The 27,162-nt window shown below is 45.3% G+C and overlaps 1 protein-coding gene across 1 annotated transcript in view; it reads left to right on the plus strand.

Annotated features, from left to right (window-relative positions):
- Positions 1–26,560, plus strand: part of LOC142574901 (uncharacterized) — a 66,576-nt gene extending 40,016 nt beyond the window's left edge. Inside the window, exons 4-6 of the mRNA XM_075683896.1 lie at positions 5,534–5,788; positions 15,923–16,183; positions 17,831–26,560. Of these exons, the coding sequence (XP_075540011.1) occupies positions 5,534–5,788; positions 15,923–16,183; positions 17,831–18,621 (1,307 nt within the window). The 3' untranslated portion in view covers positions 18,622–26,560. The remainder of the gene's footprint in view (positions 1–5,533; positions 5,789–15,922; positions 16,184–17,830) is intronic.
- The last annotated feature ends 602 nt before the right edge of the window (positions 26,561–27,162 follow it).

Raw genomic sequence — 27,162 nt, forward strand, 5'->3', positions numbered from 1 at the left:
GTTTCTGACTCCCGCAACCGCTTCCGCCTTCTGCTGCAAGAAACAGCATGGCCTTCAAGATCAATGTTTATTACGTTGATGAGCACATTGCTGGGCCGTGGATTTGGACACCACCTGTCATTAATATTGAATCTCCACCCTCACGCGAACCGATTCGCGGAACATAAAGATCTGTTCGTGTCTCACGTGCTTAGGTGTGATAACCTGAATAACCGCAGTGTACGTTATGAACCAAATTTTCGATACGTTTCTTTCCTCCTGTGGTGCATGTGGCCTGCATTTAGTTGCGTGTGCCTGGTACATCGTCAGGGTATTTTTGTCACAGAAGTGATTGAACTTAGAGCCGGAGTAATAACTCAGGCCTGAGCTGTTAGCAGTTAAAAAATACGGCCAGTATATATTGGTCAAAAAGAAAAAAAAAAGGTCGTTACTATTTTTATAAGTACTGATACCATTTAAATGTGGCTGATGGTAAGACGTAACAAGTGTCCCAAAGGGGCACTCAAGGTTTATTTACTATTAGGTCCATCATATCTTTCTACCTGCAGCTGTCCCTCTCTTTTTAGCGCAACTCCAAGCTCACGTGATACATCATATACAAAAAATTAGAGAGAGGGGAAAGGAAAGGAGGGAAGAAATACTTTAAACTTCAATTAAGCATCTTGCCTTCGGTATGCGCACGCATGCTTTCAACACATCATGATAATTCTACACTCGAGAGCAAAAGTGCATAGACGACGGTATTAGCAAAAAGATTTATCGTTTAGCACAGCTAGCGCGCGCCGTGCGACGCAATCGTCTCAATGAATTACATTAGTCGAACAGGCACCTTCATTTCAGCCTGCATGCCAAGCTACCAAGAAATGGGGCAGAAATCGGGCAAATGTACGATATGACTATCAAAGTATTCGATTAGCCGAAACGCATCTGTGACGCGGGTACCTGCAGCCGGGCTCCTCTAGCTCTCTCGCTTCCTCATGGACACGTTGTGCCTTCTGGCGTCGCCGCCGTGAAGTACGCGCAAGCCCACAGACATGTAAACAGTCACAAAAGTTGGCATCGAACAGGTTCATTGAAGAGCGGCATAGAATCATTGCACATGCTCACTGGAACGGGCCACCATTTTCAGGCTGCACTATCTTCGGCATCGGTGGATATTCTTGGTGGGTCGATAGCTAGATAGCCTGAAATACTACTGTTCTGACGGGGCCAAGAATGCTGTTCGCATTAATATTCATATTAAACGTTCTCTGCGTCTGGGCTACTTGCTTACGACTGTACCTTAATACGCATCAGCCCATCGAAAATATTGATTTCACGTGACCCTAAGGGTATACATTTTTCACAGGTATATAAGCCGTCCTCGGCATGCGCACTTTCTATAAAAAAGTGAAGGGCACTTGAGTCGATTGAACAGCCAAAGCCCTGTAAATAATGTAATGCAGTGAATCAACGTTATCTATTGTATCGTCGCATTGAACTATTGACCGTGTAATTCGCGCGAGACGCAATTAAATCACACAGTACCTGCCGCTGTGGCGATAGGTGTGTATGTTTAGATGGCTATTGTTGTCTGAAGCTATAGTTGAGGCTGAAAGGGTCCGCCCGGCCACATCAGATAGAAAATGTGTATCGCACATAGCCGACTGTACTGTGACTTTTCCTCTGCTCATAAGCTGGGATATGTCTCGGTGAAATGTGTGTGTGGGGAAGATACACCCAACGTAGGAAAGTATATAATAATCGTATCGACGTCGTGCGTGAAGAACTAAGCGCGCACAACGTATCCAAACTCTCAGCGGTAAAAGATACGCCAAACATAACAGCTAGCAGTCCCAAATCTTCGATGCGCACAGCTTCACAAATAACCAAACACATTTACAAAACTCCTAGTAAAGTTAGTTCGTGATGTCAGTCGGAAAACGCGACTGCCAAATTCATAATAACTTTCATGCACTACAAAATTTTGCACTATTTATCGTAACAAAATATTGACAAACATCCTTAAGAATATTTTGGTGTATATAATGCAGGTATTTGTGTCAGGAATGTATCAACGTTTTCGAACATTATATATATATATATATATATATATATATATATATATATGTGTGTGTGTGTGTGTGTGCGTGTGCGTGTGCGCGCGCGCGCGCGCGCGTGTGTGTGTGTGTGTGTGTGTGTGTGTGTGTGTGTGCAGGCTCAGCGAAACACTCGAAACGAATGCAAAGGTGCAGACGCGGTGTAGGCGTTGTGCTATGTCTGACGAATGTGCACGGTGTGCGTAAGTTTGAGAGGTCCTAAACTGGAGGTATGATCGGTTTCTGGGGCGTAAATGCACACCACAGTTGCGGAGACACATCAGACGCGCGTAAGCGGGGTTTTAACGGTGCTCGTACTCGTCTGCTGCGTCGTCTGCTGCGCCGCTGCTTTGCACCTGCACCAAGTCGGCACCGACCGTGGAGCGGGTGCAGCAAAATCACGAACCAGCCCTGCACCTTTCCTGCACTTTTTCAAACGAACGTCGTGGTTCTGCGGGCGTCATTGCTGCACCGCTGAACGAATGGCAGGGTGCACTGGTTCAAGTGGTGAAGGCGCTGGCATCGAGGCACCCTAGTGACGGCGAATCGAACGTACCAATCGGGGCCACGTGACTACATTCCGAAGAGTGAATCTTGGCGGTGAGTGCACGCGTATCCTGACAGGTGCTTTGTTCTGCGGTTGTGTACGCTTTCATTTGCTTAGCTTTTTTTACTACGTACCGTGGTCTCTTCGCGCCTATCAATGGAGCCTCCCGCTCGGAAGAGGAAAATGTACCTCCACGATGGCCAACCTTTTCAGGTTCCCTCATCGACACGCCGCTATAGGTTGCGTCACATGTCACAGCCGGTTGCGCAAGGGCATGCTTCGAACATTGCCGAACCTGATCTCTCCTGCTCGTTTGACGACTGTCCGCTACTTTCAGACGATGAAATCGGCGCATCGTCAGCTGGCCGTCAGACTGACAATGCATGCCCGGCCCCAGACGAAGGCAACGAAAGCGGGCAATCCGACCCAGTACCGCCGATAGACGTTGCCCAAGCGCTCGCAACGGCTCTGCGCGAGTATGGCACGGGCACCCTTCCTGGATCCACAACAACAAAAGCTGCTGCAGTCGTAATGATTCTAGCTTTTGTTGTTGCGCATGGGCTGCCTTGGGACACCGTGGACGGGTTGTTGCGTCTCATCGAAGCATTGTTTGGATTTCAAGGTGACATGCTGCCTCGAAGCAAGTATCTACTCAGGAAGTTGTGGAATCCAACGATGCATACGGCCGTGAATCGCCATTACTACTGCAACATTTGCGGAAGCCAACTAGAGCAGCTAAGTTCAGAGACAATGCGCTGTCAAGCATGCCAAGCAGATATGAAAGTCTCGCTATTGAATAACGCAGGTTGCTTTTTCAGCATCTTGAACATCAAGCAGCAAATTGGTCAGTCAATAGCAAAGTTTAAGGACCTTCTGTTCGCTCGGAAGAGGAAAATGTACCTCCACGATGGCCAACCTTTTCAGGTTCCCTCATCGACACGCCGCTATAGGTTGCGTCACATGTCACAGCCGGTTGCGCAAGGGCATGCTTCGAACATTGCCGAACCTGATCTCTCCTGCTCGTTTGACGACTGTCCGCTACTTTCAGACGATGAAATCGGCGCATCGTCAGCTGGCCGTCAGACTGACAATGCATGCCCGGCCCCAGACGAAGGCAACGAAAGCGGGCAATCCGACCCAGTACCGCCGATAGACGTTGCAAATAGAGCAAGGATTGCAATGCGATTCAGTGAGTGACATCACCAGTGGTGCCTTTTACAAGAGTCTTAGACAGAGTGGCAAGATATCCCACAAGGACTTGACGCTCACATTCAACACTGACGGAAGCCCTGTTTATAAATCGTCGAAAGCGTCTGTGTGGCCCATCCAGTTCACTATAAATGAACTTCCGCCAGGTGTGCGCCGCCAAAGCCCTGTTCTGGCTGGATTGTGGTTTGGCCACAAACATCCAGACATGATGCTGTTTATGGAAAAATTTGTGGAGGCATTGCAGGCTGTTGGAACTGTTGTGTGGCAGCATGGAACAGAAACGGTTAGATCAAAAGTTCATTCCATCTGCTGTTCAGTTGATGCACCAGCCCGTGCAGCAGTGACAAACCAGACACAGTTCAATGGAAGGTTCGGCTGCTGCTGGTGCCTGACCTGTGCAGAACAAATCGAAGGTATGGCGTTTTTCACATTGCTCATGAATTATTAGCTGTCTCTGATTCAGATGTGCCCGCTAATTGAGTGACCATACGCCATTTCGTCATAAGGATGTGTTGGAAAATGTCTTGCCACGATAACTAGTCTTAGACTCAAACATTGCAGATCAAAGTTGTTTTCACGTTGGCTTCTATAATGTTTTACTTTGTGTGATGATACCTTCTAAGCATACTTGCGACTTCCTTGCATTGGGTTTTCTTCTTAAGCTAGTTTATGGAATGCGCAAGTTCTGTCCATGTTTTGACAGTGCGGTGCATGCTCTGCATTATGTTGTGTTTTACAGCATCCATAGAGGAGTGGTGTGTAAGTTCTCTCTGCTCCGGCGTTCACCTATTTGAAGTGCAACTGCTATGCTACAACTTTATAGTGGGGGGACACAGTGCTGCATTGTCGATTTACACTGTGGGCAATAGCTTGTAACAAAAGGTAGCACAGTACAGAGGCAGTAGCATTTAGTGTATTGATTAAACCGATCTATTGGGCTTACTTTATAGGTACTGACGGGCTAGTTGGGTACCCATGATTTTGGTGAAGCAGTGCACTTGGAAAAGGACTGCTCCTGGACATTTGGACATACATCAGTGCATGTGTGTGTCTTCATAATTCATTTTCGTGAAAATGTGTTTTTTCCCAAGTGCGCTGATTCACCAAAGTCATGTCAAGTGGGCTGTATATAGGTCAGTGGCATGTTTGCACTGAGGCCTTTTGGCGACTTAGAGCATGCTAAAATCTTTTTGTTCAGGCTGTTCTTGGTGCAGTGCAACGTGATGAACTAGAAATCTACTGAAGCAAGGTGTGAGGCTGGGCTAGTTATTAATCCATGATGTGCCCGGTGTGACAGCATACAAAGGACGGAAAGGCACGATGGAGACAAGTACACGATGAACAAATTGGCTGGCACTTTCCTGCAAGCATTCTATATTGATGCAGATTCTTGCTGGAATAAAAAGAACATATGCTTCACATTTCTGTGCACATATTTGTTGAAAGTACTGAATTGCTTGCAGTTGACAACATAGCTTTCATGTCACTACCTGTTACTGTTTAACTTGTGAAGGGCCATGAGATGCATAAGGTGCTGCATCGCATTAATGTAAATGTCAGGCAACCTACTACATTGTACCCTACAAAGCACCAATATGTCACTATGAGCACACTTGTAATAAACATTGTGGGATTTCCTATAAATGTTTGTATTTTTAGGTGTATGTAAAAAAATTTATGGGCATTTCCTTCATTGCAGGTACTCCTCGTTACATCCAAACGGACTTTGCACTGAGAACAGAAGAAGGGGTCCTGAGAGACATGAAGCTTGCCCTTGAGCTGAATGTGCCAGTGAATGGCATCAAGGGTCCATCGCCCCTGATAAACCTTAATTTGTTCAATCCAGTGTTGAGCCAGGCAGTTGACTACATGCACTGTGTGCTGCTTGGAGTGACAAGGCAGCTTACCGAGTTTTGGCTGGACAGTGCAAACTCCCAGGAGCCGTTCTACATCGGTATGTACCTGTGCTCACTTGTTAAAGTGGAGTAATTGAATTCTATATTTTGTTCAGATAAGTCAATTTTGAAGGGAAATAACAATTTGCTCTTGCAGTGCATGTGACAAGAGTATGCCTGATAACATCCATGATTTAGCTGGTACTGATGTTACATACATACAAACATTTCTTTTTTTTTTAGAAATATTACATATCCTGCGCACAAGTCAGAATACTTATGTAATGCAATGCGCTTGCCATGCTCTAAATTGCAGGAAAAAAAAAGAAGGGGCAATCAACCATTCCAGTATACTGGGGAGTGCCGAGCATTGTGAAAAATATCCCACTAAAACTTGCAATTGGTCCAGTGTGGATACCTGCCTGGAAATAGCACTGAAAAGGAAATGTTTACACACTACAGTAGGAATGCCTTTATGTAAGAAGTACACGTAACCGAAATTGACAGATTTGGCCGAGCTGGGTTGAACTAGTTATAAAACAGCTGATTGCTGAGTTGTCGGCTAGTTATTTCAACAGAAAAGACACAATCCAAAATTTTTGTTAGTACTTTTTTAATTTCACGTGATATTCTGTGACTTGCATGTTCTAAGACCTATGGTAAGCATGTGGCTTAAAGAAACTTGAACACGTCATTGCAGTATTACCAGGGTCTGCATGTTCATCATCATTAACGTCTCTGTTTTTGTCGATTAGTATAATGCTTGCATTCTTCTAGTTTTCTGGGACCCTTGCAGTCGATAGTCACCTCATATAAAGAGCTGCCAGTTTTCCAAGCGTTATGTCTCCTCCATCTTTGATTAAATCGACTGTTATTCCATCTTCTCCTGCTGCGCTCTCTTGCTTGTTTCACGTCTTGTAACGCCCTTCTCAGCTCATCGCAAGTTATAGGAGTTTCTGTATTCTGTTCTTTACTGTTTTGAATGGAGTTCTCCCGAGTCCTCTGGGCACTGTACGGGTCAGTACAGAATTCTTCCACTGCCTTTACTATACCTTCAAGATTGCTGATGGTATTACCCTGTTCATTTTTTAGTGCATACATCTTGGTTTGTCCTTTGCCAAGTTTCCTTCTCCCCCGCAGGGGCGTCTGCGTAAGCAGGCGTTTGGTGTGTTGCGACACCACGTACCTGAGCACACGAGGGTTGGACCCTCCCGCGTGTAGCCGTGCGCGGCTTAGCCGTGTCTGGGGAAAAGGGGATCCTGGGGGTTGAGCCGATGCTGGGTGTCTGGACCTTTAAGGCCCCCCGGCGGAGGCAACACACCTCTTCGGCCTCGGCTTCACATAGACGGCACCTCCAGGCTGACCCACCTGGAGGACATCGGCAGTCGCCTTTTCCTGTCTCTCCCTCCTCGAATCTTCGTCTTTATCTCTCACTTTTTGACCTTTCCTGTCTCCTTCTCTCTTCTTTTTACTTCCTTCTTCTTGGCGGCAAGGGTTAACCCTGTGTGGCTATCCAACCTTGGGTACACCATATTTGGTTATAGTGGCGGCGTACGGCTGGCGTCGTGCAGACTTGCATGCAAGCTCTGCCGCGTCCCCTCGTTGGGCTCCGTGGTGGGTGGTCGGCGCTGTTGCCGAATTTTTATATATTTCATGGAAACTTCTTTTCCCAAACTTCCTGATCGCCCTCAGAAACGAGGGCGCACCGAAGATCTCTTCCAATTTTTCGGACGACAAGTCCACAACTTTCCGCGATTCCATGTGATTCACTCAGAAAAGCCAGACAAACTAGTGCGATCCATTTCACCGTTCCTTGTATCCAAGTCTTTGACCGAAGTTTTCGGTACAGGATATAAGGTGTCGAGAATGTCAAGTGGGGATCTCCTTTTGGAGCTCCAAAACCAGAAGCAGTATGAGAAGCTGCCGAAACTTGTGTCATTTGGAGAGACCCAAGTAACAGTAACCCCGCACCGTACCATGAACACAAGCCGCGGTGTTGTCTCAGACGATGACTTGCTGGAGCTCACTGAGGATGAACTCTTGGAGGGGTTCAGTGATCAGAATGTTATCAATGTTAAAAGAATTAAGATCAGGCGTGACAGCAAAGAAATCAAAACCAAACACCTTATACTGACTTTCGGCTCAAGTATTCTGCCCGAATCTGTAGAGGCCGGGTACATCAAGCTCCGTGTTAGGCCATATGTCCCAAATCCCCTTAGATGTTTCAAATGCCAACGCTTCGGCCACAGTTCGCAGAGCTGCCGAGGCCGTCAAACCTGTGCGAAGTGCAGTGCCCACGAGCATAATTCTGAAGCTTGCAAGAACACTCCCCATTGTGTAAACTGTGAAGGCGAGCACGCCGCATACTCGCGGTCGTGCCCGTCATGGAAAAAAGAGAAAGACATAGTCACAATCAAAGTTAAGGAAAACATATCGTTCAAAGAGGCACGCAGGCGGGTGTCCTTCCTGCCAAAGAACACCTTTGCCGAAGTGGCGCGTCAGGGGGCAGCGCCACAACGGTCTCCGGCGGCTGTCCGACCCACAGGCAGTGAGTCGGCAGTTACGCCATCTGCCCCCACGGTGGTTGCAGCTAGCGCTGCTCCGCCTACTCAGCAAACGGGGCCATCGACCCCGAAGGTGGGCGCAGCTGAGGTTGCCCCAACCTCCCCGGCCCCTTCCAGCGCTGGCAACAGCCGGCGCAGCCAAATCCCGCAGGGTGCCCCATCGACCTCCGGGCTGGTGGGCGCAGGGGTCTTGCCCTCCAAGGCAGGACTCTCCCTTGTAACTTCTCGCTCGCAAGAGCACGTGTCCGGCGCCTCACAAGAGGCAATGGACACTACACCTATCCCGAAGGCGCACCAAACGCCTAAGGAGCGTCGAGACTCCCTCGAACGCTCCAGAAAGGGCAGAACTCCCGTTACAGGGCCTCGAAAGAGCTCTGTAACCTAACGCAACACCTCCCTTTCCATACACACAGCACTTCTTTCCTTCCAATGTGGCTACACAAATAATTCAATGGAATGTCAGAGGTCTCCTTAGGAACCTTGATGACGTACAAGAGCTTATCCAAAAACACAATCCAAAAGTGCTGTGTCTACAGGAAACACACTTAACACCACAACACACAAACTTTCTCCGACCGTATGTCAAGTTCCGCAAAGATCGCGATGATGCTGTCGTATCATCAGGCGGTGTTGCCATTTTAATTCATAAAAGTATCTCCTGTCAGCGTTTACAGCTACAAACGCCCCTCGAAGCAGTGGCGGTTCGAGCTGTCCTTCTAAATAAACTCGTCACCATTTGCTCCCTTTACGTACCCCCAAACTACAAATTAACGAAACATGAATTCCAATCCTTTATAGATCAATTGGCAGAACCTTATGTTGTTCTTGGCGATTTCAATGCGCACAGCTCCCTCTGGGGCGATTCTCGTATAGATGCGCGAGGTCGTCTTGTTGAACAGTTCCTTCTTTCTTCTGGTGCGTGCCTTCTGAATAAGAAGAAACTCACATATTACTGTCTTGCAAACAATACCTTTTCTTCAATTGATCTGAGCATAGTCTCCCCGTCCATACTGCCTGAACTCGAATGGGAAGTTGCGAACAATCCTTACGGAAGCGACCATTTCCCCATAGTATTAAGAACACTTAAAGAAGACGAATATCCACCACAGGCTCCTAGGTGGAAGACTGACACAGCAGATTGGGAGAAATTCCGAACCTTAACTAGCATATCATGGGATGACATGTCCGCGTTAGGAATTGATGCTGCTGTGGAATATTTTACAGCCTTCATAATAGATGCCGCAACTAAATGTATATCACAAGTAAATGGATTGGCATGTAAACGGCGTGTCCCGTGGTGGAACGACGATTGCAGGATCGCTCGTAAGAAACAAAACAAAGCGTGGGGGTTGCTACGCGCCTCCCCCACTGCGGAGAATCTTATCAATTTTAAACAAGTAAAATCCCAAGGCAGGCGAACCCGCCGACAGGCCAGAAGAGAGAGTTGGCAGAAGTTTTTATCTGGTATCAACTCCTATACAGATGAGGCCAAAGTCTGGAACAGGGTTAATAGGATAAAAGGGCGACAAACATATTCACTTCCTTTGGTGAACACACAAGGTGAAACACTGAAAGATCAGGCAGACTCACTTGGAGAACACTTTGAGAGCGTGTCGAGTTCAAACCATTATTCGCAATCCTTTTTGAAATACAAACAAATAGAAGAATGTAAGCCAATAATACGAAAATCCAGACAGAATGAACCTTATAACCAGCCGTTCAGTATTGCTGAGTTGAGAGCTGCCTTGACCACATGCAAAAGTTCTGCACCGGGACCTGATAGAGTCATGTACGAAATGATCAGAAACTTACATACTGACACACAACTTACACTTCTCACACTTTTCAACACTATTTGGGCTGCGGGATACCTCCCATCCACATGGAAAGAAGCAATTGTGGTCCCTGTTCTTAAGCAGGGTAAAGACCCTTCCTTGGCGGCAAGTTACCGCCCGATAGCTCTTACAAATTGTCTTTGTAAGCTTTTTGAAAAAATGGTTAACCGCAGACTTGTACATTTCCTGGAACTCAACAATATGCTCGATCCCTTTCAGTGTGGCTTCAGAAAAGGGCGGTCCACAACCGATCACCTTGTGCGCATTGAGGGAAACATTCGCGACGCCTTTCTACATAAACAATATTTCTTATCCGTATTCCTCGATATGGAGAAGGCGTACGACACTACGTGGCGCTATGGAATCTTGAGGGACTTGTCGGGAATTGGCATCCGTGGCAATATGCTCGTACTAATAGAAAGCTATTTGTCCAACCGTACATTCCGCGTGAAAGTCGGCAATGTATTGTCGCGACCTTTTATACAGGAAACTGGTGTACCTCAAGGAGGTGTACTTAGCTGCACGCTCTTCATCGTGAAAATGAACACCCTTCGTGCTTCATTACCGCCAGCCATTTCTTATTCTGTTTACGTAGACGACATACAGATAGGTTTCAAATCCTGCAACCTTACAGTATGTGAGAGGCAAGTTCAACAGGGCTTGAACAAAGTGTCCAAATGGGCAGAAGAAAATGGATTTAAAGTTAACCCCAACAAAAGTTCGTGTGTGCTTTTCACAAGAAAGAGAGGCCTCATTGCAGAACCCAGTATCGAAATGTATGGTCAGCAAATTCCTGTGAACAAAGAACACAAGTTCTTAGGCATCATACTTGATTCGAAATTAACTTTTATCCCACACATAAAGTACCTCAAGGTCAAATGCTTAAAAACAATGAACTTACTTAAAGGGGTTGAGACACCAAATTTTGAGGCTATAAAAAGCATGTTGAAGGCTGCTTCCGTATGCAAGGACACCCAGAACGAGGTATTGGACGCTGCAAACATTTCAAAATAATTTTAATTGAGCTCCAAAGAGTCATTAAAAACTCCTTCTCGTAGTCGAGACCCATCGCTAGCGCGGCAGTTACTACGTCACAGAGGAGGAACGAAAATATTGACGTCATAGCACACAAGCACAAAAATGTGACGTATGATGAGTAGCGATGAAATGCCGATTACGGAGCCTGCTGAGCCGAGCAACCGAGCATAGCCTCCACTACGACCGAGCTACAGGCATATAGAAATCCTTTCTTAATGCAAAGAAGGGGTAAGGCGTCCAGACACGGACACAAGAGGAGAGAAGTGGACAACACGAACGCCGCACGCCGGCCCGCGAACGGCAAACTGCGTGCGGCGAGTTGCCCTGCGGACGGGCCTTTACACGTTTGAGCGTAACACTAGCCGGCCGACTCCGAAAGGGACCCAGGATATGCGGCGTTCGTGTTGTCTGCTTCTCTCCTCGCATAGTCGCGTAGTTCGGCAGCTCGGAGCGGACTCTCCTTCGCTTGGCCTTTCCACGTTACCGGCCCGTCCACGTTACCGGCACGGAAACTCGTCGCACTCCGTTTGCCGTTCGCGGGCCCCCGTGCGACGGCGGTTTTGCTCGCGAACGGCGAGATTTCCTTGCCGTAGAGAGGACGGGCCCGAGACCCATTTGTGCGGCAGCCGTACGGCGAAGCGGCCAATCAGCGACCGAGGAGTGGTCGCTCTGGCATCGACGGCAGCTTCACCGCCTCGGATCGTTCGGCGCCGCCGATATCGTCGCTAGGCCTTTTCCGGTTCACTTCAAAGCTAAAGCTTACAGCGCTTCGGAATGAATCACCGACTCTCACAAGCCGCAATATTTTCTTACCGTTGTTGTCGCTCTTCGCAATAATTATAATAATCGCGACATGCACTTCGAATCGCCAGTGGTTGACCTCTGCTGGCAGAGCACGCGTATGCGCGAGCAGACGACGCAGCATAGTTTTACGTCACTATTTTTTGTGGGCCACGTGACCAAGACATGTTGCGTTTCCTCCTCTGTGACGTCATAGCATCCCCCGGAGCCCAGAAACCGAAACCGAAATCGCTCGGTATAATAATGCTATTATTAAATTATTTATCGGATATATATGAATCCCGCTGTGTGTATCGTGCTCCCTGAAGCATGACGCAACGTTTAAATCGACAAACGCATGAACGAAAATTTTGATGTCTCCACCCCTTTAAAGTGTTATCCCACACTACATGGGGCAGCGACAGGAAATGCTTAATGAATCTTTACAAGAGCCTCATTCGATCACGCTTGGACTACGGTGCAGTGATCTATCATTCTGCTGCCCCCAGCGCGCTAAAGATGCTAGATCCGGTCCACCATCTAGGAATCCGACTGGCAACTGGAGCTTTCAGAACAAGTCCTGTTGAAAGCTTATATGCAGAATCAAATGAGTGGTCACTTCATCTGCAGAGAACATACATCAGCCAAACATATTTTTTGAAAGTCCACTCTAATCCTCAACATCCATGTTTTAATACCATTAACGATACGACATATGCTACACTCTTTCATAATCGTCCCTCCGTAAGACAGCCTTTCTCGCTGCGTGTGAGGGAGCTTAGTGATGAAATGCGTGTCCCAATCCTTGAGCTTCGCCCAATGCATCCAGCCCAGCTGCTACCTCCTTGGGAGTGGCAGCTGATACAATGTGATATATCCTTCATGCAAGTTACAAAACACGCTCCAGAGATTGAAATCCAAATGCATTTCCGGGAACTCCAGCACAAATACTCCTGCACGGAGTTCTACACAGACGCATCGAAGTCACACGACGGGGTGTCCTATGCAGCCGTCGGTCCATCCTTCTCGGAAACCGATGTACTGCATCCGGAAACTAGTATCTTTACGGCTGAGGCTTACGCACTGCTGTCGGTCGTAAAGCATATAAATAAATCAAAACTCCAGAAATCAGTTATATATACGGACTCCCTTAGTGTTGTGAAGGCCTTGATGTCTTTCTGTAGCCACGAAAATCCGGTAATTAATGAACTCTACTCCGTACTGTGTAAAGCGTATACAGGAAACCTGCATGTCATCATATGCTGGGTGCCAGGTCATAGGGGCATCGAAGGCAATGTTCTGGCGGACCAGATGGCCACGTCAGTTGCATCGTATTCTGTTAATTCCACCGCCGCAGTCCCTGTGACAGATCTGAAGCCCTTCTTACGGAGGAAACTACGGAACCACTGGCAACGCCTATGGGACGCGGAAACAAATAATAAGCTCCATGTGATAAAGCCACTGTTAGGATTCTGGCCCTCCGTAGCAAAATCACGCCGGACAGATGTCCTATTCTGTCGTCTAAGGATAGGACACACATTCGGCACACACAACTTTTTACTCACCGGAAACGAGCCTCCAACCTGTGGTAGATGCGGGGAGAGGCTGACCGTTCTCCACGTCCTTCTGGAGTGTCGGAAAGCCGAATCTGAAAGAAAGAAACATTTTCCCCTAGCATACCGGCAGCACATCCCCCTTCATCCAGTATTGTTACTCGGCCCAGAACCACTGTTTGACACCAACGCAGTCCTGGGCTTCCTGAAAGATGTCGTAATACATATTATTAGCCCCACACACTCGTAGCGTCTCCTCTCTTTAGAGGATGCCGCTGCGATAGCTGTTTCATATAGCACATGCCTCTAGGCCCTTGTGCTTCAAGGGCTCTGGCGAGGCAGTGGTGCTACAGGTAATTTCACCATCCTATATATTTTCTGTATTGCATCGCTCTTTCACGATGAATTTTATTGCACATTGAACACGTCATTTGTCATCGACATAATCTTATTACAGATATATTTTACGCACTCTAGAGCGACAATTTTTTAAGGCCCCTATACAGCCAATTTTCATTAACCCCATAGAACTCATAACTACATTGCAAACTTATCACCACTGCCTTGGCGCTCTTTGGCCAAACTTGGCCCTTGCGCCAAAAAACACTACATATCATCATCATCAAGTTTCCTTCTCACTCATTTCAGGCTGTGTCCGTTTTTTACGGCTTCTTCAGTCTTTCTCATGTTATAGTAAAGACTATCACTTATTTTCGCCTTGATCAGTTTTTACAGTTCCGCGAATTCTACCTTATATCTTGAATTCGACACTTTCATTCTTTGTTGTTTCTTTATTAGGTCCTTTGTTACTTGGGAGAGCTTGCCTACTGGTTTCCTTGGTGCCTTGCCTCCCACTTCAATTGCTGCCTCTGAAGCCAGCCCAGTTATGGTTTCATTCATTACCTCTATGTCAGCGTCTCTCTGTTCTAAGGCTGCATATTTGTTTGCAAGTACCAGCCTGAATTTGTCTGCTTTTACCCTTACTGCCTCTAGGTTGACCTGTTTCTTCTTGACCAATTTTGCTCTTTCTCTCTTCAAATTGAGGTGAATCCTAGCCCTTTCTAACCTATGGCCACAGCACTTTATTCTACCTATCACTTCTACATCCTGCACTATGCTGGGATCGGCAGACAGTATGAAATCAATCTCACTTCTTGTTTCACTATTACGGCTTTTCCAGGTTCACTTTTTATTGCTACGCTTCCTTAAAAAGGTGTTCATTATTCGAAGCTTATTCCTTTCTGTGAATTCTGCCAGCATCTGTCCTCTAGCATTCCTAGAACCGATGCCATAGTTTCCAATTGCCTGTTCCCCAGCCTGCTTTTTCCCCATTTTTGCATTGAAGTTGTCGATTACTGCAGTATACCGAGTTTGCACTTTTCTCATGGCTAATTCATCTTCATAAAACCGATCTACTTCATCATGATCGTGACTGGATGTTGGAGCATAGGCTTGTACTGCAACCCTCTCATTAATGCTGTAGAATTCATCAATGTTGCCTGCCATGACCTTATGGATTAGGAATCCTACCCCGTATTGCTTCTTATCTGGGAGACCTCTATAGCAGACGACATGGCCGTTATTCAGCAATGTATACGCGTCACCAGTTCTAGTCTCACTAAGGCCGATGATATCCCAAACAATATGTGACAGTTCCTCAAAGAGTCCTACTAAGCTAGCCTCACTAGACAGAGTCCGGCTGTGAAAGGTTGACAGGGTCATTTTCCATTGGCGGCCTGTCCAGACCCAGAGATGCTTAGCACCCTCTGCTGCGTTGACCGCCGCATTGGTCAGGTGCTCCGTAGCTGCTGGGGACTGAGGCCCATGGGTTATTTGTAGGAATCATAAGGGAGGGGGTGGCCAAATACTGTACCAGAGAGGCCAATTCCGGTTCTGGTGAGGGAGTGTCTTTGCCTAAGCTTAGTGTGCCTTCCTAATTTGGTTGTCCCTGGATGAGTATAGTCCCACTCGCTCTCTGCATCTTTTGCCAGTGTCAGGCATCACTGCAAGCCTCTGGATGTCATATAACTGTAAAGGCAATGTGCTTCTCTGTGCATTAAGAAAATTGATGATAGTATAGGTTTCATATCACAGCAGCCAACATTGGCTATAATGCACCAAGCACTAATAAATGTCATTTTAGTAATGCCTAATGCTTGGATTGCTATAAATATTTGTGGCCTTGCCACAGCTACCATACTATGCGGAGTCTGTAGTTTTTTTATGTGTTTGTGTCCACATGGCATTGCGTGAAAACTAGGGTATTACTAAGGCATGGTTAACATCTAGTCTTGGTACTTGAGAAACTGGGCATATGATTTCACTATTCCCAACCATTGCAGGTATTGTAATCGGTGAGGCAAACATCCTCTTCATGGCATAGATGGAATTTGTGGTAGTAACTACGGCTAATTTTTGTGCAGGTGCTCCTTCAACTATAGCCAAGCTGGATAAACGTCTCCTGAGTATTTGCCCACCCCACTGCTTCACACGGCTGCCACGGTCCTTGGCAGACAGGTGCTTCTGGAAGGCGAGCGAGTGGAAGAACTGGCTGCTCTACTACTCTCTGCCAACAGTACTCGGAGTGCTGCCACCGCGGTTCTGGAGGCACATGTCAATGCTGGCCGAAGCCATTTTCACTCTGCTCAAGAGTGAAATTTCACCAACTGATCTTCAATGTGCAGGTAAATTGTTTACTTGCAGTTAGACTATCTTGCTTCTATTTTTAAGAGTATTTACCACTCAGCCTGTTATTACCATTCTTCTGCTGCCAGTGTTCCCTTGTCATAGTCGTTAGCTGGTCCTTCATCAAACCTGCAGCCCCCAGCGACAGCTGTTAAGTGTTAAGGCAAAAAAATACTGCATGGCCATTTGGTCACAAGTCTGCTTCAGACCAAAGTTAGGGATGTCATTATTAGAAATAGGTAAACGAAAATCGAAATTTTCGAGAGCATTGTTTAGGGTAATTTTATGATGTGAATGTTATTTTAGTATACACATTACATACTTACTGTACACAAACTGAAAAGCCAAAGAGCAACAATGTGCACACCTTTGGTTAGAGCAGAGGCGCAGAGACTACTCTGTCCCCTACACAACCTTTTGCGCATCATTAAAGCATCACATAGTACGTGCCTTAGCCAATCAGTTCTGTGGAACCTTGCTAGGTGGTCATTTTCCATCTTAGCTAACCACTATACTTGCAGGCTGAAGTAATCAGCAAGCCCAAAGCGACACTGATTATGGCAAAGGCTTGGATTTGTCAATGAATTCAACCTTGTTCTGCAATATAGCCTTCTGATTCGCTCAGATAGCAGAGTGAAAGGCCCTAAAAGTGCCTGTCCCTGGATCGAGTCTTGTAAAACAAATGCATCCTCTAGTGCAAAGCTTTTCTCCTGACACTACTTTTCTTTCATGACTTATACAGCATGCTATATACCACTGTGGCAGGTGCATTTGTGATCGTCCATTCACTCTGCATATTCCCCTCGATGTCCCTGTACCCAGCAGTGCACCCAGTGAAAAAGTGCTCCCGCAGCCTCGTTTGCACGATTTTCTGGCAGCTGTGTTTTGTCTGGTATTTGAGGTCGCACACATGTGGGAGCATTGTGCACACACTCTAACTTCTATAGGAGGGTAAACAAGAGTCAGAAAAGACTTATATCTGGTCCTGCACTACAATAGGTTGCATTTTATGTGCTCTGAACTGCATTTGTTTTGTTCCACTGCTGCACTTCTGAAGCTGTGCAACACCAACTATCCTAATTTTGTGCACTGCTGGTTTCTTCTGGTAGCCATAGCTTCTGAAATTTATGAAGCCTTTAATTAGACTGTCTGAGTCATTACAATTTCACTCTCATTGACAACCATGGCAACATTTTCTTTTTTTTTTTTTTGCTGTGAATGCTAAAACAAAATGCGATGCAGGAAGATAAAACACTCAATCTGTGCACATTTCATAGGTATGCTTGATTGTGGCGTGAAATACATTTCATGAAAAGGGACAGAGAAAGGACGATAGTGAAGCGGCCAACAGGGGTGGATGTTTTCTGAAGTTGAGTATTGGACTGCAGTTATCATGTGACTATTGTAGATACATCCCCAGACACCATAATAGATGCTCAAGCTATGTCAGAGTGTATTTATTCTGTGTCCCCCATTATGTAAAGTTTTACTCTTGATACATGGGGATGCTCTAATTTAAACCTTGTTAGAGACACACGTTAAGCGGATGAAAGTATTGGAGATGTGATAATTTACATGTGCATTGACAAGCTTACTCAAAGCTTTCTTTCAACAATACTCTTACATGAAACAATTATTTTTTCTAGGTCACCTGCTTGAATCATTTGTGTGCAGAGCTGCAGACCTCTATGGGACTCGCTTCATGACTTTTAATGTCCACCAGCTTCGCCATCTGACGTCAAGCGTGAAGCATCTGGGTCCCCTTTGGGCAAACTCAGCGTTTCCCTTCGAAACAGGGAATGGGAAGCTGACAAAGATGGTAAAGGCAGCAAAAGGAGCTCCGACACAAATACTGGAGAGAGTCACTCTGGAAGGAGAGCTGGAGCTTGCGCTGCATTTGCTTTCTCTTCCGCATGATGTGGTGAGGTTTTGCGAAAGACTGCTTGGCGATGTTCCTGTTAAGAAAGTGACTCGAATTGATAATGTATGCTTATTTGGAGCACCAGTTACAGCTATGTTGTCCGAGCGGGAACTGCAATCTGTGCAAAATTTCTTGGACACAACATCTGCTGTAATTGAGGAATATTCAAGAATGAGCTTTGAAGGCACAATTATACACAGCCAGCAGTATAGAAAAGCAAAGAAAAGTGACTGTTCTGTCGTTGCAAGCCATGATGGGAAATTTTTTATAGTTTCCCATATATTGCATGTAATTGACGGCATTTCTGGCGTGGTTCTCTTGCTTTGTCAGAAACTGGCAATTGGTGAAAATGCTGATGGTTTTCCTCCTCACATCAAAGAGTGTTTTTTGTCACCTGTTGACACTTGTGTTGTTTTAAAGCCTGCTTCTGTTGCAATGCCGGCTTTGTTTATAGACTTTGAGGCTGAAAGCAAGCAGTATGTATGTGCATTGCCCAACATTGTAGAACGGGATTGAACTGAAGTACGAAAACAAAAGTCTCTGCGTCACTGTATTTATGGAAATCTAACTAGCACGTTTTTTCTGAGAAACTGCGTTCAAAAATAACCTGAACTTATATAAAACAAAAGCTGCGTATATGGCTACCAGCGTTTGTGGCATTGTGGAAAGCTCGGTATCTGCAAGAACGCTCGCTGCCGCATACTTTGACAAGTCAGATGCAGAGTTGCATATAATCTGAATTAACTTCTGGGGTGTTACGTGCCAAAACTATGATCTCATTATGAGGTGCGCTGTAGTGAGGGACTCTGAATTAATTTTTACCACTCGGGTATATTCAACGTGCCCCGAATATGCAGCACATGGGCGTGTTTGCAATCCACCCTATCAAAATGTGGCTGCTGCGACCTCGTGCTTAGCAGCACAGCACCACAGCCCTTGAAAGTCAGTATTCTCTCTAGAAGTGATTGCTTGAGATTACCACCCCTGTGTGCTTGGTATCTGTGGCCAATAAAGGCCAAACTTCAATGATAATGCATCACTTTCATTACGAAAGCTCATATATAAAAAAAAATTCCCTTTGGTGAAGGTAACTTCTACATGTCTCGTATTCTGATCCTGAACGTTTAGGGCATGCTATATTTTTCTATTATAAATCTGGCGAGTTGCATTCATACATAATTTTATTTTGTTACTTTAATCTCGTGAAAATTGAGTGGGTTAGAATCCCATAAGTACAGTGTCAGTATGGGTCTGCGTTTTCGAAGTTTATCTTGGAACAAATTCACATCTTTTGTTTATTCCACAATGAAGTTATAGTTGCTCATTCTGGCATGCACTATTTATTTGACTGAATGAACATACTCTGATGGGAGCCATGGCGTACATAGCACCGATGTCTTCCACTCACTTTTTTCTCTGCCTACACTGGCTGGCCTTGTTTGTTTAATTTAATCTTTTTTCTACATTCCATGGGTGTACCACTAAGTTGCCTTTCAATATGGTGATCTACTGTAGTAGTTGAGATGGTGACACGCATTACTCACTGCTTTCCAGGTCCACTTGCATAAACAGTAGGACATTCTTTAGTTCGGTGTGTGACGAAGGTGCTGGTGAAAGAGACTCGCAGGCTTTTGCAGAAAGACTATTACACAAGTGTACCCTCATAGTGTGACTAGTCTTCCCTCGTGTGAAGCTGAGAATATTGTCGTAAGTAGAGCCTGCCGGACGATATCAGTGAGCATTAGAGTTGGTACACATAGAGTGCCAAGGCAATGGATGTGTAGCTACGCGGCGTCATACAATCGTTGCAGACCACGTGTGTCATTGTATGACTTCTCATTCTAACGATGTCAAAGTGCCGTCAGTGGTCCTGAATAATCTTTGCTCAATCTCCAAATCTTTCCTTCAACAGTGAGGTGGCATGCACACAGCATGTTTCAAGTGCGTGCAAACAAGAGACTGCTGCTGCGACATCACCAGCCAGAAAACACTTTAGGTAGTCAAATTTGGCGGAACATATGTCAAATCAGTTGAGGTGAATAGTTGGGTCAAATTGTTCTCAGAAGCCTGTCCACTCATTGATGTCCCCTTGAATGTGGACATATGTAGAGGTAGCAATCGAGGTCCTACGAATCTGGCTGTTGTCTCGTTTCTAGGCAATATGACTGCCTTGTGCGCTTGAAGTTTGTGATTGTATGCTTTGTGCTCATTTTATATAGATGATTTGGCAATGAAGCTTGGCAAGCACGCTGGTTCCTTCATTGCTGTGTTCTACTGTGGCTGTATACTGCTCTTTGAGCTGTTTGGTCGGAGTAAATTCCTCAAACTGGGCTTTACTCTGCGAAAGCAGAGACGAGCTTGCATTGCTGAATGTTTGGCAATGTCGATGTTAGGAGAATGAAGTAGGATTGGGCTTCCTGAATGATCCTATTAGTCTGCGCTCATCATGCAGATTGCTTGCCCTTAAATCAATCAATCTGGATAGTGTCGAAGCTAGCTGATGTCCTTGCACCTGTGCTGATCTTCACATCCATGATCATTTCATTCCTCATTGCCAGAGTAGAGTTGTAACCTTGCAGAAATTGAAGAATAGACTGTGGCAGTCTAAGCTTACCGTATTTACTCAAATCTAAACGGCCCTTTATTGTAAAAAAAACAGAAAGAAAACTTACCTCAAATGCAAGCAGAATTAAAGAAAAGGCCCTTTTAATTGACAGAAAAGCATGATTTTTATTATATAAGTGTGCGTACCATAGGCACGTCCTAAGTTCACTTGTCATCCACAACATCGCTGTCCTCTTCTTTGCTCACTTCTTCCCAAAGGGCATCGTCCTCACTTCAGTCCAGCGTGTTAGAAATGCAGCATTTTCGGAATGCTCTGGTGATCATTTCAGCTGGAATTTCATCCCATGCCACTGCAAACCAGGGCATCTATTCTGCAATGATCACTTTGGTGATACCATTGTCTTCATGTGACGTAATGCTCAAACAGCCAATCAGCTCATCCGATTTTTCTCAACCAGCCAATCAGTGTGCAATTGAGGGTGATACTACAGTTGAACCCACTTATAAAGATATCGGTTAGGACAACAAAAAGCTGCTACACTGTCAACTTTTGTATGTTTTGTATGGGGAAATAACCTGCTTTCTACAGTGGCCCCATGCCGCATTATCAGTTATAACGATGAATTCTGGCTGCTGAATGTCCGTGCTGAAAGGTAATGGAATCTGAAATCCTTGAAAAGAAAAAAAGTGAAATGCTAGCCGCTGCATGCTTGCCCGCCACTGCAACTGCCGCCGCGCGCTTCTCTCCATGAGAGATTCACACCAGCCTCGCGCATCTCTCCCGTCGCCCTTCCACCCCTCCGAACAAGAATGGGCTGCGGCCATAGCTCTGTGCCTCGCCACTCTCCAAAACGCAAATGGACCACGCCAACTACACTGCCAGCACTGCTCCCAGATTGCTCGCTGGGCCATCTCTATGGCTCGGTCCTCACTGTTGGTTCTTTATTCTATGTTCCTCATTCTGCCCAGTTCTGCTAATGGATTAAGTCACTCGTGCTTGTCTGTTTGTTTCATCGAAGCCATTCCTGGCCATGTTGTTTCTCAGCCTTGTATGAGTTGCTGCCGAAATGGAAGATGGCTGATCTGCCCGCTGATCATCAGCAATGCACTATGTTGCTGGCGAAAAGAAGGCACACTGCTATAGATTTGGAAACCAAATGCTTCTAACTGTTGAGGCGATCGTCACGAACGTGCATCGGATAGTGACAGTGACGGCCACGACAGCAGCGCTGACACTGTAGGGCAGGCTGCTTCAAATCGTCTTCACCCAGTCTATCGTGGCGCTGTTCATCGAACTTTTCTCGTGAACGTGCGCAACAACATTCCTGGGGAACTTTTATTTGGCCAGTAGTGTGTTGTGTCCGTCCATCAACAAAACAGCACAGCATTGCTCTTTTTCACTTCTTCCCATAACCTGCTGTCCTAAGCTTGATCTCTTTCACTCTTCGTTTACTGTGTATATATGCCATGGGCATGTCGAAGAACACAGGTGTCTGGTCAGTGTTTGCAATCTGCTCCAGTTGATAGCTCTTTTGCCGCCATTTTTCGATGGCGTAGTACTGGAATGCCATGAGCTTTTCCTCAGAATTCGCTGGCTAGTTTCTGGCACACGAAAGCCAGTCGTCTGAGGCTGAAGCCGAAACATTTCATGAAACGCGTTACCCAGCCTTTGCTGCGCTTGAAATTGGTTTGTGTGATACCCCTAGCATTGGTGACCTCCCTTGCCTTTGCCTGTATAATCCCCATCATTATGTGCATTCCTGCTTCTCTCTGTTCCCTAATGAATACGCCGTATCTTCCACCTCATGGTGTTGACTCCTCTGTGGTCCGGTGAAACCCATGCGGGCTGCACTGCAGTTTGAAAGCTTGTTCCATTTCCGCCACCGTAGCATGTTCTTTTCGTCCATGCCGAACTCGTGCTGTACTTGGAGGTTGGAGGTTTTCTCCATGTGTAAAACGACCTTTTGCCATTAGCCTGTAGTGTAGTGGCACCACTTGGTCAGTGCCACCACAGTGGCTGGCACGAGGCTACAGCGCAACACTTGAAAAAAATTTGGACAACCTGCTCTGAACAATCGCTTCCAGAAAACACAATGGCGCACGCATATGCTGCTACAAGTCTGTGACTGTGAGGTGGCGATAGGTATGTGGCAGTTGCAGCTAAACCACAGACTCAAATCTAAGCCGACCCCTTGCTTCCGTACTTCATTTTCTTTTTAGAAGTATCGACCAGTAATTACGGTATTACAATTACACTGCACATAAGTTAGTACACTTGTTTTTCCTGTCCCATATTTGTAGCACATTGTGTTGGAAACATGAACCAACTAGCCAATTTAAATATTTAACTTTTATGCTACCTGCATTTGTAGGTCTCAGTATCTGTACATGAGAATGTTAAATTTACATGTATAGTGAAACCTTGTTAAACCGTATTTGGCCGGAGCCTGGAAAAAGTATGTATTAAACGGTAGTACTGCTAAACTGAAATAGTGTTAGGTTGCTCACTTACCTGTCAAAAACGGAAGTCAGAGAGAGTGCAATAAAAGGGCAAAAAACATGCAGTATTATCCATTTTGCACGACAAAAGTCTGTTATATTCGTTTGATGCCGCGGCAGCCTAGCAGCGACGACAGCAGCATCAAACTCCTTTAAGCTCGGCAAACACTCGCATGAGGCTGACGTAATGCGCATCTTCTGCCACTGTCGGGCCTGAATCGCCCGTGCTGTCGTTTTCTGTGTCGTCCTCATCACTGTCGTTAGGGGACACTTCAGCAATAACAGAGGCAACGATGGTGAAAAGACAAACCTCAAAAAGTTTAACTTCGTAGCCAACGTCTTTTCGCGGTCCCAGCAGCACTGCCGAGCATCTTCTCCTTTGCATTCCAAATGCCACATACCATATTGAACGGTAGATCCTTCTCGCGTGCCAGCGCCAACTTTGTGCCACGTTCGGTAGCATAAACAAATTCCAATTTTTCATTTGTGCTGAGCACCTGGTTTTTGTCCAAACTTTGGCATGACGCAAGTCCTAGCTTGCACGATGCCACAACACTATCTGGCTCGGCACCGCAATAATGTTGATGTTAGTGTGGCTTCACCCTTCCAAGCGGCTTCTGCGTTCGTGCTTTGAGGCCGTTCTGATCTCAGGCTCATTCTGCCTGGCTGACCTACCGCCGTGATTGTGCTAGGAAAAGTGCAAACACTATGTGTTAACCAATATGTACGCAATAAACTGGAACGGTTTATGCGAATACAAAACAGATTATATTGAATAGCCGCTGAGTTGGGGACTTCACTTTACTACGTTTAAAATGAAACTGCTGTTTAAGCAGGTACAGTTTAGCGATGTCTTACTGTATTCTTGTACAGTAAGTCACTGCAACATAGTGTTTGTAGTATGAATTAACTCATCAATAGTTAGCCTTTTTGTATCTTGTTTCGTAATCCACATTGGGAAAACTTATTGCTGTTTCTGACGATGAGCCGTCACACTTATAAGCCATTATATTTGGAGAAATACTTTGATGGCCGATAATTAAATCCTCTTTCCGGAAGAGGTGCACCAGTATAGTTCTGTTGCGTATGGAAATCTGAAATCACAGCTACTGCCTGCACTAGTTTGAAGGAATTCAGACCATAAGGTACATGTTGTCCACTGATAAGCACGTAGTACTGTAAATTCTTAATAACACTGCACTGAGCTTATGTATGTAAGCTATGCATTAGGAGACATGTAATGTCCTTAGTTGAACTAGTGCAGGGGTGTTTTTGCTGTAGAATATATCGGCCAGATCGGTAGTTAATATTCTACATATTGGAACCCAGATCATGGCAGTGAATCACAATTTTTCAGGTATTACGACAATAACAAGATTGAGCATGTGCTGTTGAAGCAAAATTCTAGGGACCATGGGAATGGTGGCCAAACTGCACGGCTGAGCCCTCCAGTGGTGGCGTACCTTTGTCTGAAACTTCTGTACTGTCCAAGTGCATCATTTTTACGCAAAGCTTTCTTTGGCTTTTGCAAGGGATGTTTGCTCAGTCAGTTTTTTTCTGAGTATACTTGGCAAGTTTCTTGCTGAGTAAACTAGCCAATGCTTGATGCATTCTTAGTAAACTGGGCTGGTCCCGGAGATGATGCGGTCTGAACTAGGCCAATTCTGGAAACTGTAATGTGTTGTTGCTTGAGTCGCATAGAGTTTCCACAGTTGTGTGGGCATTTTTGGTGGCAGAGCAATTTTAAAGTTGAGCATATGAAGAAAACCTGCATTGTGGAAATTTGTGGCATTTGCACCTGTGTCATGGGACTGAAGCACATTTTTAAAACTTGTGCTATGCTGAAGACATAGTACATAACGCAGTTACCCGCGCATTAACACTAAGTCAATTGGCTCAAGTTTTCTGTGATGAGAGAATGCGAACAGTTCCTTGTATGTACAGTGTCATACCTGGTGGTAATACATAACTACATACTAAATGGTAAAAGTGTTAACTTGCAACTACAAATTTGCATGTTACACGTTGGCTGCCACCAACAAAGAAATGCGACCCCACAGTAAAGGTTGGGTGGAATATGCACTTAGCTTTCTTTCTTGGGAAACATAGGCAATGCCAAACAATGTTTGAGAACTTTGGTTGAAGAGCACAGCCAAAGAGTAGACAATGTATCGACCTGTCCAGCTTTCCCCAGTTCACATGTGTGCGTATTTGCAATTTGTGTAAAATACCATACGTCCTGGAACATGCACTAAAGAGAACGCAAAGCCGCTGGGGACATGATACAGAAAAGAAATAATGAAAACCACATACGATTATATGAAAAAGAAAAAGGTAAAACCCATGATGGGGATACAGGAATTGCCGTTCTTCAATATCAATGAGTGTACATAGAGCGCAGCGGTGCTGTTTGACCACCAGTTCAATGGTTCATACAATTTTGCTCTCAATCCATGCACACAACTGCTTATTTGTGCTCAAGTATTAATGCGGAATAATCTGTGGTCTTCACTAGTCTCTTTAACGCCACTTGCTTGGGTCGCAGATTGCTATGAACAGTTTTTATATCCAGCACAAACCTTAATTGTTCTCAATGAAGTGATTGAATGTAACCATTCTGTTTTTACAAATAAATGCATTGTATAATGCAGCTTGTTAAATGACATATATGTAATGCAAATGCCTTGTTGTAAAAGAAGTAGTGTGTACTCCAGCTGCCCACTTATTTTTCCTGGCACCTCATGGACAAAAGGTTAACAAAAGGTGCAATGCTGCAGGACAGCACCTTTTGTTAACCTTTTGTCTATGAGGTACTTCATGTTGCTTCAAAGCAAGTGTCATCTACAGAGAACCTGACACAGTGCATGTGCTGTCTGAAGCGGGACAGATACAAAGTTGAAGGAATGTGAAACAGTGACCTTTTCACTGAAAAGCACAATTTCTTATGCTTATTGTGTGTTTATTAGGCGAGCTCTTACAAACTGGCTCACATGCACCAATACTCATTCTCGTGAACTTGCACTGTACTGATTTTTTATCACCATAAGGATTATGAAACTTCTTTGTTGTGTCAAGCTTTTTCAGAACTATTTCGCTAATCCCAAGGTACAATATGTGTTCTCACTCACAACCAATTCTGTCCATTCTATCTGGAGGCATTGATGCAAGGAATGACTGCCAAAGTCATTTTTCACACTGTTTATAATTGCTGTACACTGGGCATGTGCACTTCCATCGTGAAACACTACGGTGATATTGTACAACGCATTAAGTCCATGAATATCCCTGACTTACATCTCTGATGCAAGCAATATTATTAGGATGTGACAAAGTGCATGCGTCTTCTCTCACTGATCAAACTGCCTGCAATAAACTCCTTTGCCAACTCGTCCTTGTTTGAAGTGTTTCCAATGCGCTATAATCACATTGCCAGATTCTTTTATTGTGTGCACAAACATGTAGCATTTTATTATAAAACTTTGATGGTACCCGACTCTTATATTGCATTAAAATCTTAGGCAGATCTACTCTGAACAAGGGATTCATTCTCTTGATAGCTTTTGACAATATCATTGTGCTATATGCAGTGCTTATTGGTTGGTTGAGGAATGCGTTATGCAAAGGCATAACGCATTCATAAGGCATAACGCATGTATTGCCATAAGCGTTCATCCGAGACTATGTCCCCAAGTGAAAATCATTGCATCAAAAGTACAGACACCTGCTTTGATGGGGCTGTATGTGTTCATTGCATGAAATTCCAGAAGTTAACTCTGAACATCTCGTTTGCTCTGGTAAATATGTGTCACAATGGTTCAGTGTCATACAGCACATTGATCATGCTCTTGCATGTACTACAAACAACTCATCATAAATCTCGCTGTCATTGATGAGCTTTTGTATGCACTACGACTTAAGTGCACATACTTTGTATGCAATTCGTAGTCATCCTCAAAGATCATGTTGCTCATACGACTACAGTGCGTACACATC

Source organism: Dermacentor variabilis, chromosome 3 (genome assembly GCF_050947875.1).
Source record: "Dermacentor variabilis isolate Ectoservices chromosome 3, ASM5094787v1, whole genome shotgun sequence".
Classification (NCBI taxonomy): Eukaryota; Metazoa; Arthropoda; class Arachnida; order Ixodida; family Ixodidae; genus Dermacentor; species Dermacentor variabilis.